Below are 16,567 nucleotides of genomic sequence, written 5' to 3' on the forward strand. Positions count from 1 at the left end.
ATAAACTCTATTTAAGACTTGTATCAATTTATTATAATTTATTTTAATTATAACTAATCTTATAAACTATTAGATGAATTTCTATTTCAATCAAATATATAAACTTTGATATGTTAATTTTATTGAATTTATTTTAAAACATAATATTAGACTATATTAAATAAAATCCATTTAGCCGTAATTTATGAAGAAAATAGTTGAATTTAGCTCCTCAATTTTAGTGCTTGCCCTGATTCAATTTGGAATTTTTTAATAAATATTTTTAGTTATTTTCCCCTAAAATTTAGCTATCTTTTTTTGCATGGACAACACTAACCTGATCCACTGCATATAAATGCTAACTTAGTTCAAATTAGAACCTTAATATACATGTGAACCTGCAGTTCTATGTTAAGTCTTTTATAATTTTTTTTTGAAAATAACAAAAGAAAAAAGTTCAATTTTAGCTCATTATACAGCTTCAAAACTTCCAATAAAAACCATCTAAAAAACAACCTGCAACAGTACCAAAAACAAACAATTTAGAATTTATATCCAAAATCTACATCCGTACAACAGTAAAATCTCTTCGGATTAAAACAAATTGAAACTTTAAAGTTCATATTTTTTGAATTTGTAAAACTCCTTGTGAAAATCATACTATGCTGTTAATGTAATACCCGAAATTTTTATATATTTAATAATGAGTTTTTATTTAAATTAATTTAAATTAATTTTTTTATTTGATGTAATTTGAAATGATTTAATGAAAATTTTAATATTAGTCAATTAAATGAATTATTTTTCTGTATCCAATTAGTTTGAAATTTTAAGAAATTATTCAAGTAAATTATTTGAGGAATAAATTACATTTTTAGTTATTCAATTTTTTTTTCAAATATATATATTTATATAAATAAAATTATATATTGGAGAATTATAAAAGAAATTGTAAAGGGTGTTTTTATAAAAGAATTTTGGGGAAATTGGTATTTTAATTAACTAGTGGTATTAAAATTTATTAGTAAATTGATTATTTAAATTAATTTTGTGTTAGGACTAAATTGGAAATTTATTTTGGAATAAGGATTGAAAGTATAATTTTATTTTTATGGGGTTTTAATGGGAATTTGTGAGTTTGGTATTTTGGTAAATATCTATGTCGGTCAGGGGTATTTTTATAATTGTGTATTTTCAATAATTCTAATTTGGCCCAAATTGAATAGTTAGGGGCTAAATTGAAAGGCTAAAGAGAAGTTTAGAGGTTAAATTGGAATTCTGCAGGATGAAATTGTGAGTACTTAAGAAAGTTGAGGGACCAAATTGTGATAAGAAAAAAGTTCAGGGGTCAAATTTTGATATTGAAAGAAGAAAAGGGAGAGAGAGGGAGACGTCGGGAAGAGGAAGGAAGAGGCGGCGGAGTCGTCCATCGGGGCGCGCGGCGAGTCCAGCAGCGGCGGTGGCGGCGTTAGCAGCGAGGAAAAAAAAGAGGAGGGGCAGCGGCTTTCGAAGGCCGTTTCGGTCGTTTCCAGGGGTCTTTCCGGCAGATCTTGGTGGCGATCGGCTCCCCTCGAAGAAAGCTTCATTTTGGCGGTGGCGGCGTCGGTTTTGGTGGCCGGAGGAGAGAGTTCCAGCGAAGTGGAGGCAACCGACGTTTTTGGATTTTTCCGGCGAGCTATGGACGATCGGAGGACATATCCCGACTCTCCTCAGCTCAAGCTTCGCAATGGCACCGGTTTCGCGGCGATCGAACTTCGTTTGCAAATCGACGGCCGAGAACGTCCATAAATCTCTCCGGATGATCGGGTGTCGGATTGAAAAATCGAAAGAGGGGATCGTCATCAGCGCGTCGTTGTGAGTCCGATGGTGTATTCGGATCGTAGATCGGACTCCGGCGGCTGGAGGCGAGTCGACCGAGCGTCTCGGTAATTTTCTCTGGCCTCTAATCTTGGAAATTCTTGGTTTAATTGTGTGTCTATTTGATTATATTGAGTATTTGATGATATTTGTGAGTCAAAAATAATTGTCTGTCAGTTTGCCTGCCTCGTATTTTGTGCTGTGTGGCGGAGTCGGGAAATAGTGAAGTTTGGGACCCAACTCCAGTTGTTTGAATTGTTGAATATTTGAAGTGTTTTTTTGGCAGGTCCTGGACCCATTTTTATGGGGGGGTAATGTCCTTGTTATAGGGGAGGTTCTGCCGGATTTTCGTTAGAATTTTCCCGAGTCGAGATTCTTAGACAGTCAATACTAGGAGTTTAAACCTAGGATTAATGATCGATTGTTTCAGCATTTTGATAAATTGTTTTCCGTGACTAGATAGTTCGTTTGTTCGGCTCGCTCCAACCAAGGCACCAGAGCAGAGTTAGGAGGTCGCCAAACCTGTGAGTTAAAGTCATATATCGCTTATGCACGTGTCATGCATAAAATTTGATTTGCTACTATGATTATTCATTTGTAAATTTTAATTTTTTATTTAATTATTATTATTATTTGCATGATGCTTTTAATTATTATTTAAATATATTTTTCCTTTATCACCAATTTTAATATTGCATGATAACTTAAGATGGGACGACAGTATAACATAGGAGTTGGATGAGTGTTCCAATATAATCTGAGAGAGATAGGAAAAGGGTAAAGAGGTAAAAAAAAAATTTAAGAAAGAAAGATTAGGACTTGCCCTGGTCGAGCATCGCTCTCTGGGCTTAGTAGAGTGTGGTTGCCGGAGTAAAGGTCCCTGGTCGAGCATTGCTCTCTGGGCGCCGGCTTATTTAGAAATTTAAGTGACCAGACTGGAGGTAAGGTCCCTGGTCGAGCTATGCTCTCTGGGCGCCAGTCTTATTGGATAAGAGAGCCGAAAGGCTAAGGCTGAGAGTTAAGTGACCGGACTAGAGGTAAAGTCCTTGGTCGAGCTTTGCTCTCTGGGCGCCAGTCCTATTGGAATGAGAGGTTTGAGATGTTAGAGTTAAGGTTAGTTGAGACATAAGTGTTGAAATAAATCGAGATGTTAGAGTTGGGATTAGGGTTGTACTGAAGTACTCCGTCCCGTTGCATGTGGAATAATTTTTGTTTAAGCGTGGCATGACACATATGTCTTAACATGACACATATGGTTCGCGTGATTTATTAATTATTTTAAAATTAAATGAATGTGATATTGAAATGTTTGAAACTGTTTTAGATATATGATTTTAGCTCACTCTCGAGACTGACAGTCTCCATTTATTGTTTTTCAGATTTGTGACTGTTAGTCTTCGTGCGACTCTTACTCAGTAACCCGACTTCTTCATCATCGGGTGGTGTTTGATTTGGTATGTCAAATTGTAAAAATCTTAGATTCTCCGCAGTAGTAATAGTAGATGTATCAGTTGTAAATTTTATGAGTTTCAGATCTCGCCTAATATTTTTTTTTTGAAGACCGAATTAATTGTAAATTTAATGGTTGCAAAATTGTGGAATCAATAGTATTAATTGAGATGAGATTTGATTGAGTTAGCGAGTGTCAGGCTTACTACGAGATTCGGTGGCCTTACGCCTACCCATTCCCTAGTGCCAGTCACGGGCCCATGGATAGGTCATGACAATTCAATTCAACCATCCTTTTCTTTATCTCTTTTCGTAATCAACTTCTAAAATACCATTAATTACGTACTCAAAATTGCATGTTAAATCTAATTCTATTTCACAATACATAAACAAAAAAGAAGACCATCGCTGGTGTTGATGAAGAATTATTTTAATTAATATTTTATTAATTTTAATTGAGTGTTTATATGGTATACTCATTGTTGAAAAAAAAGTATAAATGAGACAAAATAGCCAAGGTATGTGCTAAATTGACAATAAAAATAAAAAAATATCCGATTGAATCCCGCCGATAAGTTTAGGGGTCAAATTGTACCTTATTCCAGATCACTGATTATCACAAAATATGAGATACTCTCACGTGCTAAAAAGCGTGCGGAACCACCCGCACCAGCCGCAATCAACCTCAAAGTATCAACTGTCACATTCGGACGCTCTTTACATTTATCAGATAACACTATGCCCACTCTACTGTCCGCACGCTCACTCTTTTCTTCCTCAGTTTCCCACACTTTCTCATCTCCCAAACACTCCCTAAAGAATAAGTTCCTCTCTTTCTCCTCAATTAAACCTTACTCTCGCTCCCAAATCAAAATGTCCTCAACAGCCATTGAACACATAGTCCTCTTCAAAGTCAAAGAAACCACCGACTCGACCAAAATCAACACCATGCTCACTTCCCTAAACGGCCTCGTTTCACTCGAGCCCGTCCTCCACCTCGCTGCCGGCCCACTCCACCGAGTGAAATCATCTCCGATTCCGTTCACTCACATGCTCCACAGCCGTTACTCTTCTAAAGACAACCTAAACACATACTCCTCTCACCCTAGCCATGTCAGCGTTGTTAAAGAGAATGTTCTCCCAGTCTGTGATGACATCATGGCCGTGGATTGGATTGCTGATGATGTTGACGCTGGAAATCTGGTTCCACCTCCAGGATCTGCAATTAGAGTTACGTTTTTGAAATTAAAGGAAAACTTAGGGGAGGAAGTGAAAAATGAGATTTTGGCTGTTATCAAAGGCATCAAAGGGAGTTTTGGGGGGGTTATTAAGCAACTTACTTGTGGAGAGAATTTCTCACCTGGGAGAGCTAAAGGTTATTCAATTGCGTCGCTTGCGGTTTTTGATGGATTGAGCGAAATGGAAATTGTAGATGCTAAAGAAGAGATGGTGAATTTGCACAAAGAGAAGGTTAGGGATTATTTAGAGAGTGTCATTGTTGTTGATTATGTTGTGCCGTCTCTACAATCTGCAAGTCTTTAATTTTGTCCTTTGGTGTTTTGCAATGTTGTATGTGCTGTAACTGGATAATAATTTACTCCATCTTGAATAATTTTAATAATCACAATCCTGCCATTTTACAAAATGGATAGCTTGTTCTTGTTGTTCTATTGGGTTTTATGTGAATTCTGTGATGCATCGTACTTTATCTGGTTTGATTTTACATCATTTTAGTGAATGCGATAGATGCTTTAGAAATATTAAAATGAAAGAAATGTTGAGGTTTTTCTACTGCTTCTCAGTTCTATTTATATAATTTACGCTATTTATATTTTGTGGAAGTGGTTCAATTTGGGGTTGATGTGTATCTGTGGTCAATCCGTCCGACATGCTGAGTTTTTAATATTAATATTACTTACTAACTCAAAAAGATACTTGTATTTAAATATTTACCACATAATTGTAAGTCTCTGCAAACCATGTTAACATAATTTGAAGGTTGGAGGAGAAAATATGATGTTCAGTTATGATGAAATAAAGAAATGGATATTATGATTTTTGTGCTAGCAATATTGGCATGTTTCTTGAGGTGATGAAGGTGATTTTTCTAACAATTTTGTGTCATTATGAAGATTGCACTGTTATTTAGTAGCATTGTTAACAAGAATGACTGCGGCTGTAATGGTAGATTGTGCTAGCCTCAGCTTATTCTTTAGGCACTAAATAGTTTTTTGCAATTGAGGGAGGGGATACAGATAGTTACTGTATAGACGAGGATCGTTTCCCAAGGCTAAGAGAACAGAAGGACAATTCTGCTAAGCATTAGAAAATAGTTATTTTCCCAAATGAAAAGCCCATGCCTGAATGTCCTGCCAGTTCAGCAGCATATTCTATAGGGAAATTTCCGATTAAGCTGCTAAAATAAAAAATTTCTTTAATTTCACTCTACACCGTTGCTTGTTGGTAATGATAATGCGCTTGTGATGTGAACTTCTTGAAAGTTTCTGAATGCTGTATGATTTACTTTGATGTTAAAGATCTTCCACCAAATGCTCCAATATTCAAGTATATGGTCTTGTTTTTAACTTTTGGGTATGAAATTTGTTGAGAAAGGACTATGGTTCGATGTAAGTATAGTCTTGCTCTCAACTTTTAGGTACGAATTTTGATTTGGAAGGACATAGCTGTGAAGGTGCAGATGTGGTGAGAATAGACAGGGTAGAAAATAATTTATTAGGTGTAGGATTAGTGTAAAATTCTGAAACAGGATTGTATCCTGTTGATGTAGGTCAAAGTGCTTTGTGAAGTCGAGTCATGAGTGAGACCACAATTAGTACGACTGTAATGCCTCTTTTTTTCTTACTATTTATTAGGATTCTGAAGTAAACAAATTTCATTAATGGGCCGTATCATGACGAAAATATCTTACACCTGCAGCTTTTACGAATTTAACAAGTTACAACTTTCTTCTCAAGATGCATTTTGATTCTATAATTTTTGGGCTATAGTCAGAACAGGATATAGTTAAGCTGCCGTAGTCAGAAGAAGATATAGATAAGCTGCATAAAAATCCGTTATTCGAAATCTTGGAAGAAGCCGATTTCACTATTTCGGTTAATTTTCTGTTATCATCTATTCTGAGGAAAAGAATAGTTAACTTGTGACGCCTAGCTGTAAAGTTAATCTTGACATGTCAATAAGAAGCCAATAACATGGATGATGGTATTCTGGGTAAAAACATATGCAGTTTCCTAATTCATCTATGCTTTACTCTTTTAGCCATGGAAACTATACAGCCATTCTCTTATTAGATATGGCAATGAAAATCCACATCATGAGTGGTGGATCATGGCTTCTACAAAAAAAAAAAAAACCCTTTCCCTTCTTGCAGCTTGAAAGAGAGTCCGAGTGTTGGTGAGGTATGTATGGATAGGAGTATGGATAGGAGATAAAAGAGGAGTTCCGAAGAAGGGGTGGGGTAGGTATCTTTTTGAGATTGATAGGGTAAGAAAAGGAAAGCGGCATAGAACAAATACTTTTCCCTTTAGCAAAATTAAACAAGGAGAAATTCTGGTATGGGTTTAGTTCACTAATAGGACTATGAACTATCCTGTTATGTTTCGACATGTGACATGATTTTGTGATACATTGCATTTAAAATTGAATTTACAGCAATTAAAAGTTCTTAGTGACTATTGTATTGATATGTCTTGTTATGCATATGATCCAGCTTTCATTCCCTACGTGGATCAGTCAGTTTGATGCCCTTTATAGAAGGGATCTGTTGACTTTAAATTTGGTGATATTGTTGTCAACAAGTTGAAAGGATGTTTAATACTGTACTAGTAAGTAAAAATCTTAAGCAATCAATATATTATCTGGCACACACATCAGTAGTTGTATTGTGGCAGCTATAGGTTGGCTGGACACAGCCATCGGTTGCAGTTATTGCAGCGTGTTTGAAGAGCCTTCAGGACTGCAGGCCAAAAAACTTCGGCAGTCAGAAGTCATAACGCAGAGATTGGAAGTTCTTATCATCAATTGCAATATTGTTGTGGTTTTGATGGCAAGTGGCGCATTTATCAGTCATCAACAACAAAATAATGTGGTGTTCAGTGATGTATGGTTTACATTATTTGCTTCCGCTTAACTAGAAAAGGAGAAGTCATCCCTGAATGCGCATCCTCGATGAAACTGCTGCTTAAACTATCAAATGCGCTGCACTCTTGTGCCTTTGTGACGAGTGCATGTATGATAGCATTACATTTATATATTTATATCTAAATTCGTGAAAATCCATCCGAAGTTGCCCATCTTCCCTGATGCTTGATCCCCTCCCAGAACTATTTATTCAAAGTGATGTGATAGAATTTAGTTTCATGGATTAAGCATCACTGGTCAAATGGAAAAAGGAGCAGGGTCAGCTTGGGGAGAAGATAAAATCCTAATTGACTGCATCACTGGAGTGGCCTTCTTGAAACAGAAGGTACATGAAATTTATAATACATCAATAATTGTGTATAGCTGATAAAGAGCATTCGAATTATTGATAATTTGATACAAAATGGGGCTTAATTATGTTGCATAAGTGGATGGGGGTGTTTAGAGGTTTAAAAAGATGTAGAGAGATTAGTAGCAAAGAATGATGGTTGAATTATCTAAAGCCGGATCTTAAGAGAGGTCAGAAATCCATATGTAAACCGTCAAGGAATACATATGCAACTTCAACCCATAAAGGAATGCATCAAACACAGGAGTACTCTTGCGAACCAAAGCATCTCGTTGCACCCAAGTTACCATAATTCCTCAAACAAATGATTGAGAAGAACCAGGACGATAAGTGACCTTTTTTTCTAGGCTCCAAATTTCTAGGGCCAAGCCCAAACAGAACATTTTCAAGTTTTCAGGAGAATAAGGTCTCCGTGACATTTGAAGTTCAAGTTGTCCAGGGTTGCCGGTTTTGGATACATGGCCTACTGCGCTTGATCCATTTTTTCATGAACAAATGGCAAGGCCCAACCTATCATTGATGCTTGGACTTCTTTTGTAACTAGTTAAAAAATTCAGCATTTTCTCATCTGTGCTCTCTCACTGTTATTAAGGTTTGAGCTCATCATCTTTCTGAATTTCTAGAGCCAATCTTTGTTGCAGCTTTTCTGGAGTCTTATGTGCCATCTTCTTATTCTTCTTGTTATTTTTATTCCTTTTTTTTTTTTCTTTTTAAAATCAGTCCTGTGTTTTATTTTTGATTTTGTTTAAATTGCTGTTTCTGTTCTTTGTATTGTTATCTATAGTAAAAATGCGTGATCCTTTGCATAACATGCAAATTTCTAACTATAATATAAAATGGAGAATTTTGCATCATTTTTTGGGTAAACTCTCTTTTTCTTTTTAACCAAACAAAAGAACAATCTCAAAATAACCACTGAACATATATAAATGGGGAATATCACATTTGAAACCCTAAGAAGTTTCTAGTATTTGTATTTCAATATCGGTTCATTCACCAATTACCACTAAACTAAGGTGTGAAACGTATGTATCATAATAGTATTATTAATATGGTAAAGTTTTTAATCTTCATTTACTTTATAGCTATCTATGAGCTAGAGCCTATATAGGATTAATATACTGTGTTACTACAACCAAATTAAAAAGAAATAGAAAATATTAATAAAAAAAGAAAATAGAAAGGAGAGAAGACTATCTGTTACTTGACCAGAAATCGGTTAAGCCATTCTGGTGCATGCAATAAATAAAGGATGATTATTTTAAGACACTAAAGTAGAGGCAGATAGTGACAGAGCAGGGTGGTGGTGGTGGAGGACCTGGTGCTTCTGATCTATGGTGGTTAGCACAGTGGTATAACGATCGTCTTGAAATTTGTTCCAGTTGTGAGCCGTCTTCTCGGAGCCTGCCTCCATCTACAATATTTGGTTTTTAGGGTTAGCCATGGTTTCGTGTCAACTAATCGCCTTCTTTTCCAATCTGTATTTTTGCTTTATGTTTTCATCTGGCTTTTCTGTAAACAACCGAGCAAAATTAATTGCACATCAGTGTCTGCCTGCCTATCCGCTGGTCCATTTTGATTGCACTTGTCATTTTTTTACTAATCTACTGTCAGTTTCTGAATTAATTCCCTATCCACACAGAGACCAAAAAGAAAATTGAAAATTATCATATTGAAGGTAAAATCTTATTCAAGTTTCAGTTGTTTAGAAAACTAATTACTCTTATCATGTCATTGAAATATAATTTAAATTAATAAAGAAAAGTAAATTAGATGGCAGATGGCCATGAAAATGGACAGATATATGAATAATGAATCAATTAATTTAATGAGCAGAATATATAAATATGATACTAAGAGAAACATGGTTTATTGTTTCCTATATACATAGGTGTCTGTCTCTTCTACTGAATGATTGGGAGACGTGTGATGTCACGTGTATATATTCAATGGTTATGGTTATGGTTATGGTTTTGGTTGGCCCCACCCACGCTTATCCTTTTCTTCCCAAAACTCTGATGTCCCCCAGCAAACCAGCCAATCATTGTGGAAACTAGTATATACATAATAATTAATATATTTATAATATTTATTATGTATTTTCATAATTTATTTAGTATCTGTATATTCCGTCTGCAGAAGCTCGACCCTAATTAATTTTTCAATCTTACTATTTCAATTTATCTTAAATAAAATAATTAATCATTATTATTTTCACTGCACAGTGAGTTAATTAACCACTTAATTTGGTTTTATATCACACTTTACCCATATAAAATGCATGCCGTCTTTTTTCTTCATAGCTTACATCAACCATTTAGCTGTACAGTCAAATCGTCGTGTCTTTTTCGGTAACGAATATAAATTATATAATAGAATCAAATCTTATTTCTTTTCGCTTCTCTTTGTATATCACTCGATAAAGAGTAAATTGCTCTATAAATTTCTAATTTATAATCAAATAAATTTAATTTTAATTATTTTAATAAATTTATCTATCATTTCTATTTAAAGACCAAATAAATTCATATCTTGAAAAGATTATGAGCATCTTTATTGTATTAACTATTTAAATTAGTTAAATAAAATAAAATTCTTTCATGATTTATCAAAAAAATAAAAATTAATAATTATTATCTTTATTTCACTATCATCGCTGATTTTGCCAAATCATTATTTACACAATTCCATCAATTTTATTAATCTTAATTAAAATTTAGATCTATTTAGCTTCTAAATAGAAATTATAAATCAATTTATTAAAATAGTTAAAATTAAACTTACTGAGTTACAAATTCATGGGTATTTGATCCTTTGTCGATATGTAATTATAGAAAGTCAACCATTTAAAATCAAAACAAAATTATGAATAATAATATTATTGTTGTTATTATTATTATTTTAAAAATTGACTGATGGATCCATATATATATACATACTTGGTAATCGTCGGCTCACTATTAATTACTATTTTTATATATTACCACTATAATTATCTAAAAGCGTATAAGTAAAATAATATATAATCTCTTATAATTTAATTAAAATTTCGAATTAAACTTTAAATATATAATTGAGTCAAAACTTTTTGAAATAGTATTTTACCCCTCGCAATGATCCAATCTAACACATTTTAAATTAATTAAACTAATCCTGTATATTAAAATAAATAAAAACTGCTGGTATAATAAAGTTTATGTAAGAGATAATGTAATTTTTCCATAACATGAATCATCTTATATATTATAAAAGTGAAAGTCGAAATGTGGCATATGCATATGCATAGTGGAATAGTGGATTGTGCAAAGCTGGAGCAACAAGAAAGTTGGCTACAAAGATTAACAGATAAAGTTTTTTGATATCCCAGTGGCGGTCCTGTTAATGAATTTGTCTGCATAAACTATAAATGTCTGGAAAGGACAATTTATCATTGGCAGATATCAGGGGGGATAAGGACGAGATGTTAGGTTTTATATTTTTACTTTTGGAAGCGGACACTGTTTGCTGTAATAGGACGATGGAGCATGTTTAACTTGAAACACATATCTCTTCCCTCATTATATATATATTAGCTCTTCCGAACCTTCCAAATTACACATGTATATTTCTTGGGCCGACGCAGTTGAACACATATTAACTATTACTTTTAGTATACGTACGTAATGTTTTTTTATTAATATAATGGACAACGGATACACCCACCTCCCAAACGGATTAACCGATAGATAAAAAGATTTTTATCTAAATTTAATGTATGTATTCATTCATATACCAAACTAATAGATAATTGATATATATTTATTAGTATTAAATGATAAAATATGTGTCATAACTATTAAGAATATTGAGAAATATAAAAGAACACCGACTATCCTAACTATTATGAAGCTTACGATTAATATGGCCTCTAATAAATCCAAAGAAAATAGAGAATTTAATTATTTTTTCTAATATATATAATTGAGTAACATTTTTTAGTTATATTCTATAAAATATAAAAGTGGCAAAGAAAGGAGATGGAAAAATTGATTAAAGAGTCTTTGTAAAATTTATTTGATTAAATCCATTAATATTACTCATTTACTAATTGAATCGATTAAGGAATATTTATTTACTAATTATTTGTTAATTTAGAAATTTGTAGGATTATAGATCTTTAGACTAGAGTTTTATCTCCTCAAGAATTTTATTAAATTTACTAATATAAAGGTCCAAAAATAAAACTATTAGAATCTATTAGTTAAGAATATTTGTAAGACTAGTTAAAATTATGACTCCATTGAAATTAACAAATAAACATTCAACTCTATTCTCTAAAGGGAAATAAAATTTTATAAGGCTAATTCTTATATAGATTTGTATATACATCATAATTAATAAAAAAATAATATATATTATGAGTGTTTTATGTTTTGGTATTGGATAATTGACACATAATCATTCATTTTAAACTAATGAATATGTATAAATTATCTATCAATTTAATATATAAGTGAGACCTGTATCAAGCTTAAGCAAAAAGTCGAGTGTTAGAAGGATTTTCTAGTGATAGGCGACATAATTAAGAAATGTGTTTTCTACAGTGTAAAACAAACATAAGCAAGCATTTTGTTATAATTAACAAAAAAACCATTCTCAGTATGATAAAATATCAGAATATGAGTAATAAATCAATAAAATAAAACTCTGTTTCAGTTTAATTTTAGTTCTTTGACTATAGTCAGATGAGCTTAAATTATAAAGACTAATTGAGATGTTGAAAATCATATAGCTTAAGATTAAGAAAACTAATTACTTGGTATTATTTGTAACTTTAAAAAAGCTCTATATAAAGTCAAATAAAAATTTATTAAAAATATATATATTTCATTATTTAAAATTAAAAAATAGTAATAAATTAGTCATAACTTTTATAATTAATTAGTTAAAATTCCTTATATATTGTTTATTAAAATCAGTTAATACAGTATGAGTCTATTATCTATATCTTAATTTACTGAAAATAGCTTTAAGGATTAGTAGCTTCTTAGTTAGTCTAAATTTAACATAATTTAATTATTTTATTAAGAAACACAATCCTAGCTGTATCTTTATTCTCTTTTCTCTTATTGTTTTTCACCTATATCTTTCTTTTTAGTCACCATTGATTATCTTTTAGATCTATGGTGATTTATTATTTTTTTATTTTTCATCATTTAATTTTGATTAATAAATACAGATCTTTTATATCTGTTTGTTTTTTTATTATTATTAAGATTTCTTGATTTCTTATTTTATGGAGTTTTTTATTCTTTTTGCTGTGGAAATTTTGATTATTTTTATAGAGCTTTTGATTATACTTTTTATGGAATTTAAATCTTCCTTTGTGGATGTATTTATAAAATTTCATGAAGCTACAGTGATGGTAGTAAATTTTTTTTATTGATATTCTCACAATTGGACTTACTTAAAGACTAAAGAGTTGATTTGTAGTTTAAAATAAACATTAAAATAAATACATATATCATCGAGTTATAAATTAAAATAGCTCTATCAATGTAATTAAAAATTATAAACACAAGTTTTTGCTATTCACGTGGATTTTTCTTTTATTCTTCTTGGTTATGGTAAGAATGAAGGATTCACGGTTTCTATCAGAATATATATATATATATATATATATATATATAATTTGATTATTTAGAAAATGAAAAAATTGAATAAAATCTTAAAATTACAAATTGAAAGCAACAAATGATAAGTTATAGCTTAACATTATTGAAATAAACATGGTATTACAAGCTTGAAACGTTCAGGCAATTGATTAGAACAAAGAACGAAATTAATAAAAGTTTCTTAATATTAGTAAAGAAATCTAAAACATATCTCCAACTGTACATATTGATATCGTCCGTGCAATCATAATCAGAGCCATGATACATATTATTTGATGAAAAAAATAAAAATAAAATATATATATAAGAGCAGCTTAGGATAAAATTGAAAAAGAGATTCGAAAGAAACTATATATTAATTTTTCATATCTAAAACTCTTTTAACATGTGTGTTTATTTTTTATACAAAGAATTTTTATTTTGACATATGTATGTATTTATTTTGACACATGAGATTCAAAATTATGTATAATTTTATAATTTTTTCTATTAATTTATTGATTAATAGGTTACATTTCTAATTAAATACTCATTTTAATCATAAGAAATAACATATTAATAAAAAAATAGTTTTCTAATTAGATAATAAATATTCTAAAAAATAGCATATTTATTATATTTTAATATTACATCAACTAATAAAATAAGTTTCTAATTAGATAATAATTCTAATTATATAAAATAATATTTTTAAATATAATATTTTTAATTATAATAATTTTTAATTTAAAAAAAAGTAATATCAATTATATTGGTAGTATTAATTTATATAATATTAGAATTAATAAATAAATATTTTAAAAATAACTTTTATATTATTATACTAATAAAATTTTAAAATAAATTAAAAATATTTTAAAACAATAATTAATTTGCTATTATTTTTAAATATTATAAATTAATATTAAATATTAAAAATATATTAAATTGTATATATAAAATTAATTTTATAATTTAAATAATAATAGTAGCTGTGCAACGCATGAGTAAACTAAAAGCTAGAACTAAATATGGTGGGTAAAGGAAATCTTTCGTACACAAGAGTCATTTTTATTTCTTGCAAAAAATAAAACTAATTCTTTTTTTTAATAACGTTTTTATTATTTTTAATCAAAAATAAAATTAAAACAAAAGTTATTTTGAAAGACGTATGGAAGAAGAGTTCCAACTTCCAAGTATTAAAAGGAGAAACACATTATAAAGATCCAACCCTATTACTAGTGTATCTAATTAGTTGGCTATCTAATAAATACATACTAGTGCTTAGTCGTGCCTTGTATTATTATTATTATTATTTTAATTATAAAATTAAATTGATAAAATATAATTTAATAAATTTTTTAGTATGTAATATTAATTTATAATATTAAAAAAACAGTAAATTAATTATCTTTAAATGTTCGTCTTAAAATTTTTAAAATTTTAATATTTTGTTAGTATAATAATATAAAAATTATTTTAAAAAATATATTTATTAATTAATTTTAATATTATATAAACCAATATTATCAATATAATTAAATCTATTATTTTTTAGAATTAAAATTTGATTATATAATTAAAAAAATGATTTATTATTAAATATAATATTAGAAATATAATTTAAGATGTTAATTTTTAAAATTAGAATTATTATCTAATTAGAAAATTAATTTATTAGTTAATATAATATCAAAATACAATTAAAATATTATCTTTAAGAATAGAATTATAATTATTATTTGATTAGAAAACTATTTATTAGTTAATATAATATTAAAATATAATTATTATACTATTTTTTAGGATTAGAGTTAGTGCTTAAGTAGGAATGTAACTTATTTAATAGAAAAAATTATAAAGTTAAACATAAATTTGAATCTCATGTATAAAAAATAGTGGTACAAAAAATACTGGAAAAATTAGAAAGAAATATACATATGAAAACAGAAATTTTATGTGTCAAAAAATAAATAAATATATTAAAAAATTCAATTTTTTTTAAAAAATATTTATATTTTTAATTAGTTTCAGCCTGCTAATTTTATAAATTGAATTAGCTCAATTGTCAATTAAATATTAATTGCCTGCATAGAGAGAAAAGCTTTTAATCATGTCAGATTGATTTTCAAAATTAAGGCCAAGAGATGTAATATAAAAGAAGATATTAAAAATTAGTGCTTTCTAGGGTGATTTTCTTTAAAATAAATTAATTTTATTTTGTATTAAATATTATTGATTCTTAATTAATTTAAATCCTATCTTTTAAATTTTATTAGTAAACATGACTTGCAACCTGCTGAATTCTCTATAATTTTATAATTATAAAAATAATTAATAGTTTATAAAAATGACAAATCTCTTTATTTTTATTAAAATTATGCTAATTTTTTGTAAATATTATTAGTTGCAAACAAATGAATAATATTATGAAAAATAATTATTTTACGAAATCTAATGATTTACGAAAAAATGATAAATTTATAAAAAATACTAAATTTTTTGTAGTCGCGAAATATATTATTAAATTTTAAAAAATAACAAATTTTCTATATTTTTTGTAAGTATTATTAGTTGAGAATGATATTACAAAAAAAAAAATCACTTTTATGAAATTTAATGAATTATGAAAAAATAACAGATTTATAAAAAATACTAAATATTTTCATAATCACGAAATATATTGTTAAATTATGAAAAAATAATAATTTTTTTCATTTTTTTTACAAATTATACTAACTTTTTGTATGTGTTAGTAGTTGCGAAAAAATGATTGATATTAAAAAAAATGATTATTTTGCAAAATTTAGTGATTTACAAAAAAAATTGATAAATTTATGAGGAATATTAAATTTTCGTAATCGCGAAAAATATTGCTAGATTATAAAAAATGACAATCCTCTTTATATTTTGTTATAAATGACACTAATTTTTCGTAAGTGAAACTAATTACGAAAAAATGATTGATATTACGAGAAATTGATTATTTTATAAAATTTAATAATTTATGAAAAAATCGATAAGTTTATGAAAAATATTAAATTTTTCGTAATCGAAAAATATATTGCTAGATTATAAATAATGACAATCTTCTTTATTTTTTTATAAATTATACTATTTTTTCGTAAGTGAAACTAGT

General features: G+C 29.1%; 1 protein-coding gene across 1 annotated transcript; it reads left to right on the forward strand.

Moving 5' to 3' along the window:
* Nucleotides 1-3,981: 3,981 nt before the first annotated feature.
* LOC8284864 (stress-response A/B barrel domain-containing protein UP3) lies at nucleotides 3,982-4,930 on the forward strand. Its single transcript, XM_002514014.4, has one exon. It carries the CDS (start codon nucleotides 4,024-4,026, stop codon nucleotides 4,825-4,827), a length of 804 nt encoding a protein of 267 aa, XP_002514060.3. The 5' UTR covers nucleotides 3,982-4,023; the 3' UTR covers nucleotides 4,828-4,930.
* The last annotated feature ends 11,637 nt before the right edge of the window (nucleotides 4,931-16,567 follow it).

Source organism: Ricinus communis, chromosome 3 (genome assembly GCF_019578655.1).
Source record: "Ricinus communis isolate WT05 ecotype wild-type chromosome 3, ASM1957865v1, whole genome shotgun sequence".
NCBI lineage: Eukaryota > Viridiplantae > Streptophyta > Magnoliopsida > Malpighiales > Euphorbiaceae > Ricinus > Ricinus communis.